Consider the following 16,123-nt stretch of genomic DNA (forward strand, 5'->3'; position numbering starts at 1 on the left):
AGCTACCTAAGCAGGAGTCTTTTACTATCTTCCTCTCTCCTTCCAATGAGAGCTTTCCTGTAAATATGTGCTTGAGTTTCAATTTCCATTATTATCAAAAGCAAGGACCCGTGCTAACTGGCAACAGAGGTTAAGCGGCAGGCAGGGCCCAAGGAAATGAAAGGGGATATGCAAAGATCTAGGCACACAAAGGAACATAGTGCTTTAGAAAGATGAGGACAGTTCCTTTTCTTTGGGTTAGAGCATGAGGAGGGGAAGAGTAAAGGTCCCCATTGCCTTTTTGGGGGGCCTTGTAGGACTCTGTTTGGTGACAGTGTCACCAGATGAAGAGCCCCCCGTAGGGCATCTTTCCAAGTTCTTGAGGTCCCAAACAATGAAACAAAACACACAGCAAAGGCAGTGAAAGTGTACATTTACTGAAGGTGGAAAAGAGTACAATCTGCAGGTTGAGAGTGGGTTGGTGAAAAGGCTCACAGCAGCCCGGAGAATAAGAGAAACCATCTTGCTCTCATGCAAATAAGGCATCAGGACATTCGTCCTATCCAACATTCACTTGGACTTACAGCACCTGTAAACTGTCCTATGGGAAAGCTCCCTTGGCTCCCTGCCATATGTAAATAAAGGATCAGGAATAGCATCTTTCGATTGGTTGTGCCCATATGCAAATAAGAGATTAAAAAGAGCATCTTTGGATTTGTCCTGCAAACAGACTAGATTCAAATGAAGAACTGAAAATAGCACTTTGCTAAATAGGTTCTGTGTACAGTGAGGATGGCATCACTGTATTGAGTGTCCCTCTTCCTGGAAGTGTTCCTTGCCTTGTCCTGTCATAACAGTAGCTTCTAAAGTTGTCTCAGAGAAAGTCTTACACTATGTTTCACAACAGTTTTTTCACTTCTTTGCAAGCAGACACAGAAGCAGGCATTTACCTGTCTAAATTTGATGCAGTCCCAGTCCTCTGTCCACGAGATACTCCAAGAGGACTAGTCGGGAACGTTCTCCAGAGGTGATACTCTCATAGGAGGACTAGCGAGCCCTTTGGCTTGGATCAGGAGGGGAGGACTCCTCTGAGTTGGCCTCTAAACATACATTCTTACAGGGATTGTTACTGGGCTGTCTAGATTTTAACACCCTGTTCCTAGAGAAGCAAGAAAGCTCTGTTGGTACCAATCCACAAATTTTAGGCAGCAATTCAGAAAAAAAAAAAAAAAAGAAGCATCAGTTACAGGTATTATGTTAGCTATCAAGTTCTCTGGTCCTGATTGCAGACAGAGATGATGGAAGCCTGCAGATGCTGCCTCTGGAGTATCACTCTGTGATTAGTTTTTGAAATGTCAGATCATCACTGGGGAGCAGCTAGACATCATCAGGGCAAACAACTCCCACAAGGGCAGCAATTCATGTACTGCTTGTGCAGATGGTCGTCTTGAAGTAAAACTACAAGCATCCAACATAACCATTAAATGTGTACCTCTTTTTTCTCCATTCTTTCTGAAAATGCCTGGGCAAAAACAGAGGACAACATCAGCATTTCTATCTTCATTTTTTGCACTAAAATAAAGATCAAAAATCATTTGAAAAGTACTTAAAGAAACAGGACTCTCTGAAGATTCACTTCAAACAAAGTTAGAGATGATGGAACGTTGGTGAATTGTTGGTAGGAATGTAAGATCATGTAGCTGCTATAGAGTGGGCTTCAGGCTGTTTTACAACTCTAAATTATAGAAAGCCTGTATTATTGCAAATGTGTTCTGTCCGTGGAAATATAAATGAGGTTGCCCCAGTGGAATATAATTATTTCCCAATGGACACGGTCTAGCTTGGCATTGGTTTGTAAATTCACTTTAACACAGCAGTTTGTGTATTTTTATCATTCTCCTTTGAACTGATTAACTTCACACTGTTTGCCTGATTAAAAAAATGAGTGGCTCCACAAAAAATTAAAACAGAATTACCATATGATCCAGCAATTTCCCTCCTGGGCATATACGCAAAAGAATTTAAAGCAGGATGGAAAATTTAAAAAAAAAAAGTTAAATAATAATTTTTAAAGTGAAAACCACGACTGCCAAATAGAAAATGCATACTTACCAAATATTTCAACTCATTTTTTAATAAGGAGAAGTGTGTTAATCAGTTCAAAGGAGAACGCAAAGAATACATATGTAGGCAAACTGGAGTGTTAAATTGATAAACCAGCGTCAAAGCAGAACACATCCATTGGGAAATAATCAATTATATTACACTGGGCAGACCTCAGCTGTATTGCCAGGGGCAAAACTCTCTTGCAGCAGTACAGGCTTTCTACAATTCAGAGTGGTAACAGCCGGAAACCCACTCAGGACCCTGCAGACTTAGATAAATCTGCAGTGTGTGAGAAACAGGACACTCAGTAACATTCCCCAGCCCTCACGTTTTTTCCACTTCAAAGTCCTTCACAGATTGGAAAAACAAAATCTTTTGTAAGTAACTCCTCAGCCCAGAAGTACACTCCCTGTGATTCCTTTGAGCTAAGCTTAAGTCTGGAGTTTGGAGCCCTTATTCAGCAAATCAAAGTTTAGTGAACAATTTAAGCAAGTGCAGCACTTGGGGACCCGCTTCTCTACCTGGGAGCCCCAGGTTCGCACCAATCCGCGCATCTCGCCACGGGGTGCAAAGCCAGAAGCCTTCCAGAGGATTCGGACACCGGCTGTGCGGGAGGGAGACGCTGCCTCGCACGCCCCACGGGCCGGGCCGGAAAACTTCCCGAACCGAGGTCTGTGAAGGACCCGAAACTGAACAGCGCGGAGGTGCGGGGCGGACCGTGGCACCGCCTCTTTCCTTCCTGGCCAACGGCCCTCGGGCCCACTGGACATCGCCGCGGGCCAGGGCAGGGGCGACCTCTGCTGGGTCCCCGACTGTCCCGCCACGCGGGCCGAGCGCCCCGGGGGACCCCGTCCGAGCTGGCGGTGGCCCCGCCCAGGCGGGCTGGGCTTGGCCTGGACCCCGCCGGCCGCGGTTTCGGTTAGACCCGCCCTCGAGCTGGTTTCGATTAGGGACGGGAGGGCGGGGCGGCCGACGCGAGGAGCGCGCAGAGGCGAGCGGCCGGGCCGCAGAGCGGGAGGTGCAGCAGGGGCGCAGCGCGTCCCAGCCTGGCCGCGGGAGCCGGGCGCGCGGGGCAGGCGCGGGCCGCGCGGCAGCGCCGGGATGCGGACGCCCGTGGTGATGACGCTGGGCATGGTGCTCACGCCCTGCGGGCTGCTGCTCAACCTGGTCAGCACGCTGGCCCCGGGCTGGCGGCTGGCCTCGGGCTTCCTGGACAAGCCGGTGGACGCCGTCCTGTACCAGGGCCTGTGGGACATGTGCCTGGAGCAGAGCAGCCGCGAGCGCCAGTGCGGCCAGCAGGACGTGTGGGGCTACTTCGAGGCCCAGCCCGTGCGGGCGGCCCGCGGCCTTATGGTCACGTCGCTGGCCACCGCGGGCCTGGGGCTGCTGCTGGCGACCCTGGGCGTGCGCTGCTGGCAGGACGAGCCGCACTTCGCGCTGGCCGGCCTCTCCGGCGTCGTGCTCTTCGTCGCGGGCCTCTTCAGCCTCATCCCGGTCTCCTGGTACAACCACTTCTTGGGGGACCGCGAGGTCCTGCCCGGCCCGGCCAGCCCGGTCACGATGCAAGTTAGCTACAGTCTGGTGCTGGGCTACCTGGGCAGCTGCTTGCTGCTGCTGGGCGGCGTTTCTCTGGCGCTCAGCTTCGCGCCCTGGTTCGAGGAGCGGTGTCAGGGCTGCCGCAAGGCGCCCCCCGCCGGCCCGCGCCGCAGCAGCATCAGCACCGTCTACGTGGACTGGCCGGAGCCCGCGCTGACCCCGGCCATCAAGTACTACAGCGAGGGCCAGCACCGGCCAGCACCGGCCGCCGACCGCGGGGAGGCCGCCAAGCCCAGGGTCGGCTTCCCCATGCCGCGGCCGCCGCCCAGGGCCTATACCAACCCGGTGGACGTGCTCGCCGGGGAGCGGGAGCAGGTGGCCGCCTCCCAGAGCACCTCTTCACCCAGCACCCGGCCCTGCCACAACTCGCTGCCCTGCGACTCAGACCTGTAGACGCCCGGCCCACCCCTGCTAGCTCCCCGCAGGCTCTGAGTTCAGCCTGGGTCTGAGGATGATCAGCTGCCCTCCCTGCCCTGTCCAACCTTGAACGAGTACGCTGCGATGCAGGCTGCAGTTGCCTGGCTCTGAGTTGGAAGACCGCAGGGCGATCTTCTTTCCCAGTGGCCGGACTCTGGACGGTTAGTTGCGCTTGGGTTCGGTTTTCTATATACAGAGCTCTGTTTTCTTCTCCAGAGGGATCGGGTGCTCTTACAGAATAACCAGTGTTTCCTATTTTCTTGCTGAAGGAGATCTAGAAAGAGCAGTGTGTGCATCTTGTTGGCCAGGGACAATAACAACGGAAAGTTGAAATCAGCAAATAGAGGCTCAAAGGCGATTCAACGCCTTGAAACTACAGTGTTGTCAAATATCGATGAAACGCGTCAATGTTCTTATTGTATTTTTCCTGTTTTATTGCTCCTTTGTCATGCAAACTCTCAAAAGGCCAGTGTATTTCTGTCTCAGGAGGCTGCTAAACTGGGAGCCCTGCAAATGCCACCAGCGGTATTGGTGCTCACAAAATGCAGTAACCTGAAGTTCTTGGTGTGACACTTCTTCAGGCATAAGTGGGATTTATCTTTCTTATCACTTATTTTGGTGTGAAAGTTGAGGTCGTTCAAGAGTTTCTCTTCCAATAACCAGGAAAATGAAGACATTAACGTTTTATTGTGCTATTCCTTGGATTCCTTGCCCTGGACACAAAGGACTACAGATTTACTATTTATACAAAATAGAACCTCTTAGTGACATTTGGTTAAAGTACATATGTATATCTTTTATTTATAAATAAAAAATGTAGAACAATTAGTCTCGGTATACTCACAAAGGTGGTTTTGTCTCCAGCACAAACTTCCAGAGTTTTAGTATTCATTACTAACAATTTTCTATTTGCCTGCGCCCTGTTTGTGAAATTTAGCACTCAGATCTTTGTAAGCCTTCGCATTAGGTTACGAATCAGATTAAGAAAACCAGCCAGCAGGCCCCACTTGAACCCCAGATTGCTTTGTTTTTGGAATCGTGCTGGGTTCTCTGCAAAGCCAAGTCTATTGAAAAAAACTAGAAGCACCAGTTTTCACTTGAGATGAGAGTAGAAATCCTTTCCTCTTCCTGCAGGGGTGCTTGAAGTCTCTTCCAATAACCAGGAAAATGAAGACATTAACGTTTTATTGTGCTAAACGTTTTATTGAGCTAAATCCCCAGCCCATTCACCTGGATTTGTCCCTGGAGCAGAGGGACAAGCCCCACCAGGAGGGCTGGCTTTCGCTCCAAGTGGTTGATTTAAAGGTGCCTTTAACTGAACTGAATCTCAGCTTTAAAACCTGCCCTTGAGAGCCAGGCATGGTGGAGACACTTGTAATCCCAGCACTCGGAAGGCTGAACCAGGAGGATCACTGAGTTTGAGGCCAGCCTGGGCTACAAAGTGAGCTCAAGGCCAACCTGAACTGCATAGTGAAACTCTGTCTCAAACAGACAAGGCAACAACAAACAAACCTGCCCTCGGGAAGTGGAAACCCTGAGTGCAGTTAGCACTGCTAAGAGAAAGCTACAGTGGAGCTAAGTAAACAGCACAGGCACCAACAAGGTGATATACATCTGTACCCTTGCCTCTTTGCAGTAGAATCACCTGGATTTTGATTTGCTTTTTTTTTTTCTTTTTTTTCTTTTTTTTTCTTTTTTTTTTTTTTTTTTTTTTTCTGGTACCGGGAATTGAATTCACGACCTTGTGCTTGCCAGGCAGGCGCTGTGCTGCTGAGCTAAATCCCCAGCCCGTTCACCTGGATTTTGAGACCCAGCTGTATTGTGCAGGTATGCCACTTCGTGGTATTTTCACATGCAGATTCTGAGGCGGTAGGTCTAGAGCAGTGATGGCAAACCTTTCAGTGCTTTCGCTGAACAAACAGCCAGCTACAGCACGGGTGCCATAGGTTCGCCACCACTGGTTCCTGAAACTGGTTTTCATAAATGGCTCCCTGGAGATACCGCCAATGCCTCTGCCAATGCCCAGGGCTTGTGGACCACACTCAGAGTTGCAAAGCTTTCGCAGGGACTCTGTCTCCCTTCACCTGCAACCCACTGCCAGTGCAGCTCCTCATCAGGTTTTTCATTACTGGCCACTTGATCAAGAGTTTGGTTTGTTACTGTGGGAAACAGCCAGAATGGATGGAAGGCAGCTCTGATCTTTTCAGCTAACACTTCCAAAGGCAGCGATTAGGGGCCTGGACAGTCAGGACTTAGCCAACAATGTAAAGATACTGGGATGCTGGCAAGTACTGAGTATGTCAAGCGTCATAGTTCCAAATATTTCCAGGAAAATCTTGGTAAAAACAAAACTGGTGCTTTGTATGTTTTACTTTTCTCCCCTCCCCAATTATTCTGCATGGGCTTATATGAAAACACTTTCAGGATTAAGATTTGCTCAGTGAAAGGTAAAAAGCCATTTTACCCTATCAATACAAATAAAATTCCTTTAAGAAATACAGACTGGTTTTTGTTCGAAAAATGTTCAGGACAGTGTGGAAGAGACTCCTGCATCAGGCTGGGATCTGTTTTGGGGCTGAAGGTCCGTCTCTACCACAGCAGCAAATACTGACAGTAGCCTTGAGACACAAGACACTGGAGGGGATGAAGTCTCAGGAGTCCTCCTGTGGGTGGGAATTAATTCTAAATGGCACTGGATAGCCAAGCCGCTGCCCCCTACAGCAAACCTGCTGTGGAGCAGTCTGGTCTGGAGCCCTTCCCACCCATGACGGCCATCACAACTCACTCTGACCAGCATGGGAAGTTTGCATCCTCCTGACTTGCATGGAATCTCTACAAGACGACCCAGTGGACCAGCACCCGAGAAAGTGGAATTGAAAATGCTTTTCCATCTCCTGCATTGCATATGGGCCATTTCCTTTCCTCCGGATGCACACTCTCTCTGTTGATCTACCGCGCAAACTGTGGGAGGTGCTGTCAGGCTGCTGTAGCAACTGCCCTGCTCCTCATTGCTTTGACTCACCAAGTAAGGGTTTGGGCACTGACATTTCACTAGCATATCTGTGGGCACCATGGAAAACAAGAACATTTTAGATCCTGCCCTGCAGTACTCCAACTTGAGAGGTTGTATGCAAATAAAAGGAATAGTAAATCAGCAGCAAGGGATGGAGAAAAAAGATCTGAGCAGACTGTAAGTCGGGGAGCGGACCATACCAAGCAGAGGGAACAGCAGTCTCCCGCACATATTTTGCCTCTAATTCATTCTACAATGTAGTGGTAAGGACAGGAAGAAGCAGGTGGTACATTTTTATAGGGCTGAGAAAATCTTGTTATCTACATTGTATTAGGCTAATTGTTTCTTTAAAAGGGAATCTGGTCAAATATAAACAATTTGATGTCTGGGTAGCTTCTTAAGAACATTCTCTTCTGCCAAGGTACAGACAACTCCATGAGGCAGTAGGCAGCTAAGACACTAGAACCTCAGTGACTCATCACAGTCTCGGGAGTGCTGGAAAATTTTCTAATCAGCCTACCTGATATCTCTAACCTGATCTGCCTGAAATAAAGTTCTGTCACTCATCTGTAAAGGGAAGATGACACCTCAGGAGCCTCCTTCATATGTCATGCACTCAGCTCAGTTTCAGTTACTTTCATGATTTGGCCAAGGTCTAGGTTTTTATCCTGGTTACTGTCCTGCCCATATCCACACCCCAAACTACCCCCAGCCCACATTAGTTTAGAGGTGTCACATTCAAATACATCATATGTGGCTTAATATTTGCTGTGCTTTTTTGTTCTACCTTCTTCTGTTTACTTCTAGTGGAAGTAAAAGTATCATTTCTATTTATTTTTAGCACTGGAATGAATACCACCACTTTTTATGCCTAGTGTTAACTTCATAAATTTACTTTTATTTTTTTCCAGTGACCCCAGGCCCTCATCCATGCGAAGCAAGTGCTCTAACTCTAAACTACACCCCAGCCTGTAAGAGCTACTTCTAAAAGCTTTTTATGTACACAAGTGCTTCCTCTCCTTGTACTCAACTCGTATAAAGAAAATGACATGTCACCAAAGGCTACGGCCAAGGGTAAAGTCACTGTAGATGAGTTCTTTTCCCCATACAGGAAGGAAGGAAAATAAGTAACTCAGTTATTACTTCATATAAAACCTTCCTTGAAATTCTTACCCAGTCTTGCCAACAACCTCCACCCATTCCTCTGTCTCCTCACTACACACATTAACATGGCCTCCTTTAGTCATCCACCACTAAGCAGGACTGAAAACTGTAAAAACAAGGCTTAACCTCTTCAAATCCAGGAAACTATAGCCAAAATTTAGAGGGCTGACGGTGCTGACTGGGGGCCTTAGCTGTTCAGCGGGCATATGGAGAGAATGACTTCAGACTGAATTTAGGTGTCACTCCAGAATTCTTGTCTGAGGGAGGCTGAAGGAGGTCACGACATTGTTCCATTGCTTGTGTGACTCATGCCCCAGGCGCAGGCCTTGCCCCTGCTGGACCTGCTTCCCCATGTGTAATGGTGGAAAGACTGACCTAGATATTACCAAAGGGCTTCACTGACAATATTCTGAGAGTGACAGGTAAGACTTAGATGGAGCTGAGAAGGAATGAACCTTGAACAGCAGAGGCTGGGGAAGCTGATGACCTGTAATGCTAGTAGCTGGTCTGAGAGCCACCAGCTCCATATTCTGTTTCTTCATATGGGAATTCCATGAGCCTCCCAGAGGTTAAAATGTAGAACTCAGTGCATCTCTCTCACCATCCATGACCTCTCCCCCATTTGTTTCCTAAAGAGAATATATATGTAATGCTCTTAATTTATTGCAAGCAACTGGCCTAAAAGGTCAAGTTTTGTGTAGGACTCTTTCGCCTAATGCGTGAACCAATGAGCATTTCCAAAGCTCTTTCTTCTTCCAAAAGAAAACCCAAACCTATTACCATGTTACAGGAATTGATTTCCTAGAAAGAAATTCAGATTTTACATCAACCACAGGCTTATTGCTCCATCTATTATGTGTAAAGAAATTAAGAAAATAATATGCAATGTAGAAATTGTCACAATGGAAAAGCTCTTTCTACAAATAGATAAGGTTGAAGTTGACACATTTAAACTAGTTTAGGGAGAAAGCATGATTAAAAATTGTTAAATATCAAGGCTTGAGCATCTATTTATAAGATTAAGTGCTGATGAATAGGTTTTCAATATGTTTCATAAACTCTGTAGTGAAGAAAGCATAATAGGGTAGATTCAACTAGATTTGGATATACTACTTAGGCTTACAGTTATAGGAAACCAGAGATAGGAAGAGGTATAAATAATTAGGGGTGGGAAGGGGAAAGGATAATGCATGAAATGTAAAGAAGTTCGGCTGCATGCAATTGGCTCCCTTTCTTTCACAAAGGAAGTAGCAAGTATTTCCGGGGCCTGAACTGGAAATGGGACCTGCAGAACAGAGACACCTGCTTAGAGTAACCTTCAGCTCAGAGCCTGTGGCAGCCACCTGAACAAGCCCAAACACAAGCCCTGGGTGGGTGGTAGAAAGAAGGCTGAAGATCTGACAAAGACCAGGACCACAACTCCACACTGTCCACAAAAAGTGGCAATACCATTATACACCATTCGTACGTCCTTTTGAACTCAGTTCTTTTGTGTAATTTTACGCATTTTGTGTACATTGGAGGGAGAGACTTGCCAAGAGCAAAACTGACCACAGGCTGGGTCTTGGGTGAGATAGCAAGAGAAACCTCATACTCTCTGCACATGAAAGGGTACAGCAGGGTATGCTGGAGCTGAGAAGATTTTGCTCACAGTTCAGCCTCTGAAGCAATCTGCTTAGTCCCTCAGTCACAGACACACAGTTCAGCCTCCTCAGGAGAGGTGGTTCCCTTCACATTTGTTCTTTCCTCGTTGTTCTTCACTTGAAATTTTTTATACTTCTTTGAAAAACACAGTTTATTTTATCTATTACCTACAGTACCAAAGCCCAGGACTCCTCATGCTTGGAAGCCTTTACAAATTCAGTCTGCAGGACAGTACATTACATGAAAAATCTAGAAACAATTCAAGCAAAAAAAATTCTACATGAAGTTGAGTTTATTATAACTTAGACTCATGTTATTAAATTCAGTATGTTCAGCAGTATACGGGCATTTTTATATTTTCATCCAATGCTCAACTGGCCTGATAATGTAGAGTCTTATAATGCCAATTTTTAGTAAATTGGACATACAGATTTAGCAACGTTATACTCAGGGTTGTTACCATGGAGTTTTAGATCATATTCCTGCTTTGATATACTGTCTCCCACCATAGAGTCAATATCTCTGATTCCTTACATTGGAGTGAATAGTATGATAACAAGACAAGCAGACAAGCATCTGCATGTTCTGAATCCAGTGGGCAAGTGCTTGGTGAGACGAATCCCCATGCACATTTATACTTTATGTGATACTCTATGGTATACACGTATTTCTTTTTTTAAAAAAAAAGCCTTAGATAAATCATGTATTTGTGCTTTTGTATCTATAAAGTACATTCTTTTGTTCTATTAATTTCAGAATGGGAACATAAGAAAAACACCTTTTATAAATTCTTAGCAAAAAGGAATACTAACTTAGTGAAATTTACCTGAGAGAGAATGGTAGGAAAGTAACACCCAAACACCTGCCATCAGCCGGAACTTGGCTTTCATCCCAAGAGGCACAGAGAGCACTGTCTTTGATAAAATGAAGAGATTCAGAGGACTAACTAACTCAAAGCTACTGTCAGAGCCAAGATTCAACTCCAGAGCTTCTGACTGGCCCAGGAATTCTGAGATTACAAGGCTTCTGTGGGTGAATTACAGCCTAAACTACATGGAAATTGAACTGAACTCTGACTGTACTTATGGGTATTCTATTTTCTAAAACCCACTAACAAAACCAGATGCTCTCCTCCAATTTAAAAAGTACTTATTTTAATAAGTAATGACAACTTACCCCAAACTGTTAAAGATTAAACAGTACACAATAAAATATATAAACAATTTTATTGGAATAGTTCAGCTTCTTGTTCATAAGGTTAGTCTGTTCGCAAAGACGTTAGCAATTCCTAAGGAAAAAGAGAGTGGAAGTTGAAGGGTATACACTACATCAAAACAAGGCAAAAATGCAGAGATCACCAAACTGTGCAGAAGTTAGCAGAGAACACAGGCAGGTCCATGTGTCAGGGGTAACCCTATTAACATCTCCCCACCCAGCATAAAGCCAAGCCCCTTGTGGAAATCCACTAAACATTAAATTTCTTGATTACTATTTCATACATGTTTAACTGTTAGTTTTTCCAACCACAATCTAAGAACTAAAAGGTTACTGAAAAATAGTTTCACATGCATAATAGCAAAATTCAACAATAATAAAAATCCATTTAAGTTAACATTGACTTTGACCCAGCTGGGATTTTTCAGAAGGGTCATTCTTTACCTATGTCTCACAATCCACTTTCTTCAGAAAGACTTCCCCTTCTTCCTCAACATACCTGTTCATCATAGGCTTCATTGACAAAAATTTCACTATTCATTAGATTTTCCTCTTCTTGGTTACGTTCTTTATCACAAGCCAACTTCCTTGATCTTCTAGAATCAAAGAAACAGAGTCAGAAGAGTTGTTCTCTTTGAGGCAGAATCTTAGTTCATGTTATGATTTAGAAATAGACAAGTTGTTCTCTATATTGTTACAGAAATTATACCCTACTTTAAGTGTCTCTTTAACAATGTAAAATGATCTCAGATGGGCAATACTTGATCAATTTATTTGTTAGTGGGTATTGACTTAACTTCCAAAATGATATCTCTTCTCCACCAGGGGAAACCACATGCTTGAAGTCAATGAAAACTAAATTCAAGGATAGATAAGTGACAGCTGAACACCAGCGAATTAAGAAAGCAGGTGAATGTAGCAGAAAGACCCAAGGTGACAGTCAGAAGCCAAAGGATACCATCTTGCTTCATTATAATGGTAACCAATCAGTCATTAATTAGTATTATCTTATAAAGAATCATGCTACTTTTTCTGGCCTTTTCTTTAGTTTGTGAAGGTAGGACAGAGATACAGCTTTAGAAGCTTTAATAATCTCTTCATTTCTTTTATTTTCTGTTTCTTTCTGTTAATGCCTTTTCTCAATATATCTGGTCTCTCCAATCATATCATTTTAGTGTATATCTTAGTTTGCCAGAAACACCATTTGCTATTCTTCCTTATTTCTTTAATGTATTTCTTGCTCTTGAATTTTAAATTATTCCTGAGTTTCTTTATTTTACCTCCACTTATAGATTAAGTTGCAAGCCCCAAATCCATATGTTGAAGAGCTAACCCCATATAATTCCAAATGTCTGTGGGTTTTTGCTGAGGTAATTAAGTAAAATAAATGGGTGAATTCTAATCCAATATAACTGATTTCTTTATAATAAAAGGAGGTTAGGACACAGAGAGAGGATATAAGGAGTCATTAGAAATCTACAAGCCAAACAAGGAAAGAATCTGATAACTTGATCTTGGATTTCTAGTTTCCCGAACCGTGAGAAAATATTTTCTGTTGTCTATGACACCCAATATCTGCTACTGTATTATGGAAGTCCTAGCCAAATAATACAACTCTGAACAAGTTTTCCTCCAATCACTGCAACTAAAGTTATTGCCTCATTGAAAGAGAACCTCCTCATTTCATTCTGACATTAGCACTGAGGGCCGTGTTACCTGCATAAATGCCTCCTACACCATAAAGATTATTTATCTCAGGTCTCACTCAAAAAGAAGGTCTCAATTAATATTTTCCAGGTAATATAACAGATAAGTCTACATCATCACCTAAATTCTTCCTCACAAGACAAATTTCTAGAGTGGATTTATATCTTCAATCCTATTAATCTTATTTTATAAGCCTTCTTTGGAATGAAGATTTTCATGAAGGCATTAATAGCCACTTACTTTTTTAATTCATGTACTCTTCTACAATAAGTAAGTGTTCCCAGAGCTACCAGAATCATTGATAAAGCCATGGTTATGCTGAGGGCTATGTAACCAGGGACAGAGCTGTGTGCCTCTTCACAGAACTCTCTGCCATGATCTGTCAGACAGCTGCATTTTCTCAGCTTTCCTTCCACTGTACAGATTTGCCTCCCATTACAGAACGCACTGCTGCATGGCCTGTGTTTCGTGGTCTGTGAGTCCTTGGGGTGAAAAGACTCTCCTCCTTCCTTGATTTCTGGGATCTTGCTCTGTCCAGCAGGCATTGCAGTTGTTAGTGTTTTTCTGACAGGATATCTCGTTTCTTCCAAAACTGGGTATCCAAGTGTGGTGGACACGGTAGTCTGGAGAGCTTGGGTAGCTTTTAACGCCAAACTCTTTCCAGCTTCTCGCCTTTTAGGTGTTGCTGTGGAGTGGGTTTTACCTGTATAGGTACACACACACACACACACACACACACACACACATCAGTTAAGAACCATATCAAAAGAACAAGAAATCTTAAAGCATTAAAATCTTCATATCATAAGGCATGTAAAATATTTGGTATTAGGACCACTGTATCCTATTTATCATACCTTTCTACTTCTAAGCAATGACATGTGAAGTTTTAGTTGAGATATATCCTATAATTTACAAAGATGTTTTTGTTCTGTAAGGATTGGTGGAGTAGATCAAAGTAAATATTTTTATTAGAAAGATTTCTCAGATATAATAGGTTTGTCTATAATTTTTTAATATTTTGATGCCAATAACCTATAGGCTCAGTGCAAACTACCAGTTACAGATATGAAACCAGACTTGATGAAAGTGGAGAAGGTATAGAGACAAGTCAAAACATAGACAGCAAGATGCTTCCAACCAAAGACAAATTTACAACTAAGTTTGGATTAAGGTATTCTACCATATGCTTATTGTTGGCACAGGTATTATTCTTCATGTGAACACTAAAAATAAAACTACCAGGTAGAAAGACAGTATTAGCAAATTAAAAGACCCTTTTGTCTCTGACTTGCACTAGTGTTATACTTCAGATCTAAAATGTCCTCCCAAAATCTTATGTGTTCATACAGGGGGTTTTTGGAAGGTCACTGGATCATGGATACTATACTTACCAGTGGATTAATGAATTGGTAAGTTCATTTGTTGCTAGGAGGTGGGGCCTGATTACAGGGGTGAGTCACTGAGGGTGAAGGTGTATTCTTGTTCCTAGTTCCTCCCTTCACTCTCTGTTCCTGGCTGCCATGAGGTGAGCAAATTCCCTCCATCATGCCCTCCTGCTTTGGAGCTGGCTGACCACATATAGACTAAATGCTCTGAAACCATGAGCCAAAATAAATTGAAAGGGAAAAACTGTACAAAAGAAACTGTTCTCTTTAAAACTTTGTTCTTCTTGAAGGTGCCTAGCTCTTTAACTGCTTCATGGCTCTGTCGTTACTTTCCTGACCCCTGTAACCATGAGAGTGTAACTAAACATGCAGGATGTCTGATTGCAACTGATAATCATTAATTAGCCTTGTAACTGATGATCTCAACCTGCTACCTAATCAGAAGAACTACCAGGCTGTTCTGTTTTGCCTTTGTACTTCCTGTTTATGCACCATATAAAAGCCCTAGATCATCAGAAACCAGGGCCTGATATTTTGGGAATGATCCCAATCAGTGCCTATCGACGTAAAACAAATCCTCAGTTTCGTTTCAGTGTTTCTGTTTACTGTAGCAAAACCTTTCCTCCTTTATGTTCAGGGTGTTGGGTATTTTGACTCAGCAACAGGAAAGTGACTAATGCAGCTGGTACCATAGGAGAGTTTCCACTCCTGGGCTGTGTAAGACCCTTGATGGCAAGGTATATCTACAAGAAGTCAACCCAAATTTTAAACCCAGTGCTTTCTCCTCTGCCTCCCAATTCACAGCAAGCTAATTACTAAGGAGCAAAGCCATCATGTTGGCTTAGGCTGTTGGGAATGGGGCAACAGGTACAGATAATGTTCTTGGCTTAGTTTTAAAACCAGATAGTGAAAATGACAAATGTCCTTCTTGCTGATACCAATGCCCTTCCTTTCCCTGAGACACCATAACACAGGATTTCAACGAAACCTTTCCATTTGCTAGATACCAGAATCAACTCTGGGATCAAAATTCATTTTCTTTCTTACTTAGGATAAAGTTACTAGGGGTAATAACTGATCTCTTTGCTAGCCAGATTTTAAGAGGGAGTTAAAATTGAAAACTGAATGAAAAATATGCCCTATAGTTTTCCTTTTCCATTTTTTTTCTTCATTGATTGTGACCACTTTCAGTAATAAATCATCTCTGTCACTGGTTCTGTAGCTTATGAGACTTGGAAATTACTGTAGCAATAGCTATGGAATTGAACATCCTCTGGGCTGTTACTGTGTCATCAATTTAAATTCAATGAAATCTAGATTAAGTGAGTGGCATTTCACACAACACAGTCTTGAAAGATTCAATATGCCTAATGAGGTAGATATTACTCACAGTCCATTTCATCAGATCCATCAAGACAGTCACTATGGCCATCACAAACTTGCTCCATGGAAATGCATTTCTGACCATCCTTACAGGACTGTGATGGTACAGCACACTGGACAGCTTCAGTACATTTGTTTGCATCAGCCAAGTAGTACCCCCTGGGACACTTGCAGGTCTGACCCTCGGGATTTGGTAAACAGATGTGGCTACATCCTCCATTGTCCTTTGAGCAGCTATTATTACCTGTAGATCCCCAACCCCACCCCACAAAATATACTGAATTAAATTAAGTTCAAAAGAGTCATGCACGAAATTTTTTCAAACACATTATCATAGTTAGAGGACACAGATGTTTTCCCCAAATTAGACAGCTTTTCAATTTAATTCCTTTTAATCAAGTAGGTTCTGAATAACTAGTGATTCTTCTTCATAGGTAGGATGGCTTTAGAAGTTTAGGATGGCTTAGGAAAAATTGAGGAGATCACTCATTAATTCAAGGTTTATTAGGAA

The 16,123-nt window shown here is 43.6% G+C and overlaps 2 protein-coding genes across 2 annotated transcripts in view; one reads left to right on the forward strand and one right to left on the reverse strand.

Annotated features, from left to right (window-relative positions):
• Positions 1-3,118: 3,118 nt before the first annotated feature.
• Positions 3,119-4,926, forward strand: Cldn23 (claudin 23). Its single transcript, XM_005398354.1, has one exon. The coding sequence runs from the start codon at positions 3,187-3,189 to the stop codon at positions 4,072-4,074; it is 888 nt and encodes a 295-aa protein (XP_005398411.1). The 5' UTR covers positions 3,119-3,186; the 3' UTR covers positions 4,075-4,926.
• Positions 4,927-11,128: 6,202 nt separating this feature from the next.
• Positions 11,129-16,123, reverse strand: part of LOC102017315 (low-density lipoprotein receptor-related protein 1-like) — a 70,573-nt gene continuing 65,578 nt past the window's right edge. The window contains exons 33-36 of the mRNA XM_013521487.1: positions 15,620-15,856; positions 13,082-13,544; positions 11,634-11,730; positions 11,129-11,207 (exon numbers count right to left, since the gene is read on the reverse strand). Coding sequence (XP_013376941.1) covers positions 11,178-11,207; positions 11,634-11,730; positions 13,082-13,544; positions 15,620-15,856 — 827 coding nt within the window. The 3' untranslated portion in view covers positions 11,129-11,177. The remainder of the gene's footprint in view (positions 11,208-11,633; positions 11,731-13,081; positions 13,545-15,619; positions 15,857-16,123) is intronic.

The sequence above is a fragment of the Chinchilla lanigera genome, unplaced genomic scaffold (genome assembly GCF_000276665.1).
Source record: "Chinchilla lanigera isolate Chin_1 unplaced genomic scaffold, ChiLan1.0 scaffold00062, whole genome shotgun sequence".
In the NCBI taxonomy this organism is placed as follows: Eukaryota; Metazoa; Chordata; class Mammalia; order Rodentia; family Chinchillidae; genus Chinchilla; species Chinchilla lanigera.

Bases quoted from the DNA above. Each gene is read 5' to 3' on its own strand.
- Cldn23 (XM_005398354.1), top strand. From the start codon at position 3,187: ATGCGGACGCCCGTGGTGATGACGCTGGGCATGGTGCTCACGCCCTGC.